At 33.8% G+C, this 7798-nt stretch overlaps 1 protein-coding gene and 1 long non-coding RNA gene across 2 annotated transcripts in view; both read right to left on the bottom strand.

Annotated features, from left to right (window-relative positions):
* Positions 1 to 4064, bottom strand: LOC125032119. Its single transcript, XR_007115534.1, has 2 exons — positions 3054 to 4064; positions 1 to 2059 (listed from the first exon to the last, which is right to left on the bottom strand). It is a non-coding gene; the product is annotated as an uncharacterized LOC125032119 (long non-coding RNA).
* Positions 4065 to 5496: 1432 nt separating this feature from the next.
* LOC125032118 (retinoic acid receptor beta-like) overlaps positions 5497 to 7798 on the bottom strand; it is a 20841-nt gene continuing 18539 nt past the window's right edge. The window contains exon 4 of the mRNA XM_047623134.1: positions 5497 to 7458. Within this exon, the coding sequence (XP_047479090.1) occupies positions 5523 to 7458 (1936 nt within the window). The 3' untranslated portion in view covers positions 5497 to 5522. The remainder of the gene's footprint in view (positions 7459 to 7798) is intronic.

The raw sequence follows: 7798 nt of genomic DNA, 5'->3' as shown, positions 1-7798 counted from the left end.
TTCTTTCAATATTTTATTACTGATTACAGTAACACCAGTGCAGCACAGCACATTTCCTCAATATATTATATTGATATATATGTATATATATATTTATAAACTCTTAAAGCCTCCACTCTAATATATACACACTTTGTCCCTAGTTTTCAAATTTGCTCACTAGTGCACAAATGAAATAAAGACTGGCATGTTCCCTCAAATCCACAGGAAACAATTACCAACAGAATCTTCTCACTCCCAAACTTGGGGGATAAGGTGTACCCGTCATTCTGGTAATTACTACCTTAAAATGTTTTTAAGCACCAAACATTGTACACCAAAATGCAAGCAGGTTCAACTGCTGGAAATATATAATTCTTGGAGGGTATAAAATGAGGTGAGAAGCCTGTAGATCACTGCCAAAGGTTCATTTGTTTTGTAATGTACAGTAATTGTTTCAAAAGACTCAAAGATGTGGTGACTGCAGACAAGAGGCACTGTTGATGATTAAATTAGTAGCAGATGGTTAAGCTTTCCGATCTGTCACGGAATATCTGCAATGATGAAGCAACGTAATTTTTTTCTTCTCTACCGCCCAATTTCAAAATAAAAGTTTCACACTAATTAAACTGTAGCAAACTGATCCATGGCTCCTACATATAAGTATCAAATATATCACTTGTGTCAATTATTGACATTATTTTTTTTCTTTGAAAAGTTAACTTAGATCTGAAAAAATAATTGTTTCAATATTTCATACACATTACTGGGAATTTGTATTTATCTCAACATAAAATTTACTGGAACACCTCAAAAAGCTGAGCAAAAACAGAAGGGCTATTACACAACACTTATACAATAATGCTAGTGATACCGTGTGTGTACATATGTATGTATACAAGCACACACACACACACACACACACACACACACACACACACACACACACACACACACACACACACACACACACACACACACACACACACACACACACACACACAAACACACACACACACGTACATATGTAGGCACATGCCTGCAAATACAAGGACACATACTCAAAATTACATATAAACATCCCAACACACACAATTGAGCAACGTATTCATATGTTTGGCCTTTAGTGATTTAATAAATCATCTATTAACATAGCATTATATACAGACATCTACTTCCTAATGTTATGTGTTCATACACACAGACCAACACACTGATCCACTCATGCAGAGGCACACCTATACATGTATACACAAGTGCATGTAATCATGCATACAAGCATATACCAAACCAAAAAAAAAAAAAAAAAATAAAAAAAAAAATAAAAAGAAGGATAAAAAAAATTACACTGTATATACATAGGACAGGTCTCTGTGAGCATCAAATCAGGGACCTGAGAATTTTTTCACTTACAAACCTAATTTATAACCAAAAGGTGTAACCTCCGACATTTAACATTTTCAAGAGTGGCATCCAATCCTACATACATATTCTCTTACAAACCTGGATATACTCTGTGTAGCTGGCCGGGGACAGTATGACTTTGTACTTTGCTGCTCCCATGGGGAGTCTGTGCTCACCACTAACAAAATAAATTCACTTATTAGCTACCAACTGTGTCATTCTATGATGTGGGTTTACTACATTCCAGCTCTTTTCAGATGAGAAATTTTAAAGTCTGCCAGGTGTGAAACCATTTACTTCTGAAACAAGACAGTCATAACATTTGGGTTCCCCAAGTCTTGAACTTAAATCTGCTCTATGGGATAGGTCCAATTCATACCAAGAGGCAAATTTAACACCATGTCAGAAAATCAATTGTCTGCTAATGTACACAATTACAGAAAACCTATTTAATGAAGACATCAACTATGCATCAGTGTAACCTGTATACTATTACATATTCTTACCCTAACAATTAAGTTCTTAGCTGTTAATGTGATGAAATATGACTGATATGCACCCACATCTTACCATTCTACAATCACCAAATCAAGTCATCAAGGCCCTGTCTTAATTCATACTCAGGTAATCATACCCTGCATACCAAAGGTAAACACTACCCAGGTCAAGCTGTTATCTGAAAGTTAAAACTAGTGAAAGTTAATGATCCATCACTGTTCATTTTGAAATTGTGGAAACAAACTATTACTACTCCATGTGTGATTGTTTAACTTTAAATGAAAAATTGTCATGCATAAATTTTTCTGCTGATTTAATCAACAAAACTGATTCAAAGGAACCAGCACAACATTAAATCAAACTGTCACTAGTTTCATTTGCTATAAATAATTTATGATTATGTAAAATATGACTATATTAGACTACATGATCTGGTAATGCAATTACTCTCCTTATCATATCTATGAAAAAGCTTTCTATGGAAGCTGAGAATATCTGTCAGTTCCTGAGTAATTACAATTTGAACTTCATCTTAGGTTAAGGCCAATTAGGAAACATTTTCCACTTTAATAACTATGTGTAGGACTCAGCTTTGCTAATATTATGTAAGGGAAGGCATCAAGATGAAAGTAACTTTAGAAACTTTGAATTTTTCAAGATTCAGCACATCATAGAAGCTTATTTACCAATAATTTCAAATAAAGAATGGTTATTGGTACTTTTTAATTGATAATCTAAATAAAACATAAAGAAAATGTCATATTTGACTGTCATCAGTGAATTATTAAACTAATTTCTTAAGAGCACATCACTAATAGTAACAAGGGGCAGAACACTTTATTTAATCTATAATTTTTGGTTACTTTGGAAATTTCCTGCAGTCACTTTGAAAATAAGAATACTGTAATACTCAACTTCAACACTAATTAACTTTTTAGCTAAGACAAACATTCTGCCCCATTTACTTGAGTATAACTGAAGTCCAAAATATAAAATTTTGGGGTAAAGAAATTTACGTGCATAATCAAATCAAATGCTCAATTATTTACAGATGGTTAATACAAAGAGAAAAAATATATTTATTTCTGCAAATTCTACAACCAGCTACTTCTTGCCAATTACATAAGTAATATGCATTTTCAGAACATGCTTCTGTACCTATATATACACACCTTCCTGTTATGATTATGAAGCTGAACAACCAAACGCCAATATATTTCACATCCTAATTGATACTGTTCATGAAGTTTTCTAGAAAGAGAGAGAGAGTAAGAAGAAGAAAATAAAATGAAAAGAGAAAAAAAATCAATCATCTGCAAAATGTCTAGTGTACACGTAGAAAGAGACAGGAAGAAGGCTGAAGAGAAATTCTACACAGATTAATGTGCTATAACTAATTACCTAGAAGCTCACATAATTCATTTAAAATCAGAGAGAAAAACAAAGAAAACAAAAAACGTTCTGAGGTAAAAGATCTTACGTAAGAGGTAGTGGCCTAGCATTTAGGCTTCTAACACCAGGCCTATCTAATTTACATAAATAAAAGTAACTGATAATAATAATAATAATAATAATAATAATAATAATAAAAATAAAAGGTAAATAATTGTATTTGGAATGACCAAGAAGAGGTAATATTTTAAAACCTTTTTTTTGTTTTGCATTATTACATAAGAAATAAATTTACAATAACTGACACAATGAACTAAATCTATCTCTGTCTACATGCACTGAGGAATTTAAAATGCTTTTTAACTTAGTAAGACAACACCTCCTGTGACGTAATATGCATTTTGCCTTTTTTCACATCACGTTCCTTTTGAGAAGCCACATCACATGCGCACTTTGCAATCTTTTCCGTTCTTGGCCACCTGCTGCTTTTCAACTTTTATTTAACATAATAAAAAGCAAAGATTCAATTTTCAGACTAGATATTTTTAATATTCCATCCCAAAGTGAATAATCAAGTGATTCCTAATTATAATAATATTAATCTATTTCAGTTCATAAAAAAAAAAAAAAAAAATCACAAATGCAGTATCTATTTCCATAAGTGTAGGTAACAATATAAATAAATACTTTTACATCAGTATGTATCTAATGGTGTGTGTGTGTGTGTGTGTGTGTGTGTGTGTGTGTGTGTGTGTGTGTGTGTGTGTGTGTGTGTGTGTGTGTGTGTGTGTGTGTGTGTATGTGTGTGTGTGTGTGTGTGTGTGTGCGTGTGCGTGCGTGTGCGTGCATACGAGTGTGTGAAAGACAGAGAGAGAAAGAGAGCCTGTGCACATGTGCATGTGTAGAAATAAAAATATTTAGTCATATTTACCAACACATGTAGAAAAAAAAAAAATTAATGTCAGTATTTACATTAGACAAAGAATATTTTAATACATCATTTGCAACAGTTTGAACAGACACATCAACATCACATCAATTCACTAAATACTCTTATATAACTTTCATATCAAGTGGACAGAAGAACATATATTAGTCATATATCCCCAGTTTAACTAAGACAAATTCCATACTAATGATGACAATGATAATAATGACATTCATACTCATAATATTTAACAATTGATAATATTATGAAGTACAAAACATTTATTTTCTTCTAACTGACCCTTTTATATATTTATATAATATTTCATATGTCCTTCAGATAAAATTGTCTTAAGCAATAATCTGTCCCTAAATGTATGATTAAACTGAATATAAATGACTACTTTATGTTCCTTCTGCAAGAACTGTACTGACATCTTGCTTCCCTCTCCATCTACACTGTACCACCAACACTGAATGCAACATAGAATTGAACATACAATAATTGAACAGCAATACAGGATAGGAATATGTGCACATAATGACACCAATGGATTCTCACTCCATTCGTTGTTAAAAGTTCTTCTCAGAGTTTGTATTCGTTATATTTTCTCTTTTTAGTTAACTGGTGTTGTACATTGTCAAACACAATATGCTAAGTGTTCTAGGATTCACTGGTTTTTTTTGTTTGTTTTTTCATTCATTATTTTAGGAATGAATGTTTGCTTTTCATCTTAACTGATAATTCATCAAGGGTGCAAAGTTCTATAGCCACAAAATCATATTACCCACTGGCAACTTCTTAAAAAAAAAATAAATAAATAAATAAATAAAAAATAAAGATAAAAAAAAGGGAAAAGTTCCATTTCTTATAATTATTATCACAAAATATTCATAAATCTTCACTTGCCAGAAAAATGTGTGAACAGGACTGGTAAAGTTTTTGGCTTTCCGACATTGATTTGTTCGAGTTAGCAAGTATTAAGCAAATCCATAGACATCAGAACTCGTATGCATGTGATATATACATTTATATACACACATGGCTTTGTGGACAATTTCAACATGCATTGTTTAGAACATCACCCATCCTTTCAGCTTCATTCACTGTTTATTTTCAGTTTCTTGTTTTTTCAATAGAGTAAACATCTCTTAATACAAATGGATATTCTATTCCAAATGCAAATTATGTACAAGTTATCCTCATAAGAAATGTGCCAAAAGATTGTTCTGAATGGTGTCCTTAAAAGTTTTTGTTTCATAATACATTATACTTAAAATATTATCACTTTTTTCTTTTTCTTAAATTGTGGTCTTCCTGTTTATTCTTGTTTTAAGGAATATGTGCACAACTTTGTTTGAAGTTCAGTTAAGAGATGTTCTGGTATGATTTCCTTGATTGAACTTACATTTTCCAGATTTGAATTACAAACGTAGTCCATCAACTGGGTTAGTACATCTATTTCAACGTCTGACAGCTCTTCTGTGAAGAGTTCAGACAGTGGTGACTGGGAGCTTTCAGGTGGTGATGAACTAGAAGTATCAGAGTATGGTGAAGGAGCGGCCATTGGAGATGGCAATGGCATGTCTGCGACAGGAAAGACTTCCAACTGCTGGACTGGCATGGGTGATGAAGTCACTACTGAAGGAGGAGTATAAGGGGCAACAGGTGCCATGAGTGGAACTTGAGGTGACAGCCTGACATCAGCTGAATGGTTTGCAGAAAGCATTAGGTTTGGTGACATAACTGAATTTTGGCAATGAAGAGGTGATGTGGGCAGCATGTCAAATGAATCTGTTGAATCCATTGGGGAGGCTGGGTATCCTAAATTAATGTCTGCTGATGGGGGCATGTACTGCTGCTGGTGCAAAACCTCTGTCTGTGGAGGATGAAGATCTTGCTGAAGTTGTTGACTAAGATTGAAGTGTGGTGTATGATGAATCTCTGGAGACATTGGGTCATTCAGGTCTGAGTTAGGTAAATCTTGAGAGAACTGTGCATTACAATCCTCTTCTATCTGTTCCTGTTTGACTTCAACCTGTCTCCGTTTTGTACCCCCTCTTGGCTGTTTGACATGGTGAGTTTTGGTAGTATGAGATGAATCATCAACACCTCCACCTTCAGCTTTGATCTTTTTTACAATATGAATGACAATGGGAAGCAACTGTGGGGCTCGTAAATGCAAAGAGCTATGCATCTGATCCATGACCTTTTGCAATATCTTTTGGTAGGTATGATCACGAGCACTACCAGTTGCCTCTAACCTTGCACGCTTGTGGGCAGCTGGAGTGTTAAGTGCAGAATTACAATCTATATCAAATTCTTCCTTTACATTTACCATCCCACTATCTGTACTTTCTAAGGCTGCTTCTTCTGATTGGGATGTATCCATAGGTGTTGCAGAGGAAGAATCTTGAGGATTGGATTTTGGAAGTAGTGATGTAATATTTTGGTTGCTGGAAGAAAATCCTTGCTGGATGCGCATTTGACATGTACGTTCTGATAACTCACGAATGTCAGCAAGAGATACTAAGACCTTGGGGAACATCATGTGTGACTTTTCCTTATATTTCCATGCAACATAATGGTGCAAGATACGTGTATATCTGTCTTGAAGAGCTTGGATGGTCTCTTTTGCCTCCAAACCTATCAGTTCAGAAGAGTAAAGGGTCACTAATATAAGTATCATGGCCATTGTTTCATCTGGGCATATCTGCTGAAACTTTCTGAAGAATTGCTCCACACGTGACATCAAATCTGAAGGCACTAGTTGCTTTACATTCTGTGAAGATACATTGGGAACAAAACCTGACCTTGTTATAGGTTTCCCTGGCCATTTGCCTGTACTTGAATCATATACAACAGAGCCCATGATGATACAAGCTGATGTTATGGCAGTTTTCATAAGTGTTGCTTGATCACCACTGGGGAGCTCAGTGAATTCCCTAAAGAGTGAGAAGAAATATCCTATTCTCTTGCAGAATGTCATCCAAGGAGACATGACACCCGCTGCACCATCATTCTGGCAACTGGTATCATAAGGAACATCTTGGTATGCTTTTCTATAGAGAGAAACAATTATCTGTATCTCTGTATTATCCTCTTCACTTAGGCTATATTTGTCAATGTCCTTTGGCTCATGATGCTTCTTATCAGCTTTTTGCTTCTTTTCTTGACGCTGTTGCATCATCTTGCGTCGCTCGTCCTCTGACATCACCCAGCCCTTCTCCATACCTATGTTGAGGCATTTGTGGAATCTGGAAAGCAAAGTCATAATTACATAGATTGCCTTGATGTGTATTTGTGTGTGTGTATATATGTGTGTGTGTGTGTGTGTGTGTATATAAATATATATATATATATATATATATATATATATATATATATATATATATATATATACATATACATATACATATACATATACATATACATATATACATATATACATATATACATATATACATATATACATATATACATATATAAATATATAAATATATACATATATACATATATACATATATACATATAGCATACTGACATACAGTAAAGTATCTCTTGACATATTTACCACTTATACGAAAATTATGTTTA

The sequence above is a fragment of the Penaeus chinensis genome, chromosome 14 (assembly GCF_019202785.1).
Source record: "Penaeus chinensis breed Huanghai No. 1 chromosome 14, ASM1920278v2, whole genome shotgun sequence".
Lineage (NCBI taxonomy): Eukaryota > Metazoa > Arthropoda > Malacostraca > Decapoda > Penaeidae > Penaeus > Penaeus chinensis.
This window is presented reverse-complemented; position numbering and strand designations above follow the sequence as displayed.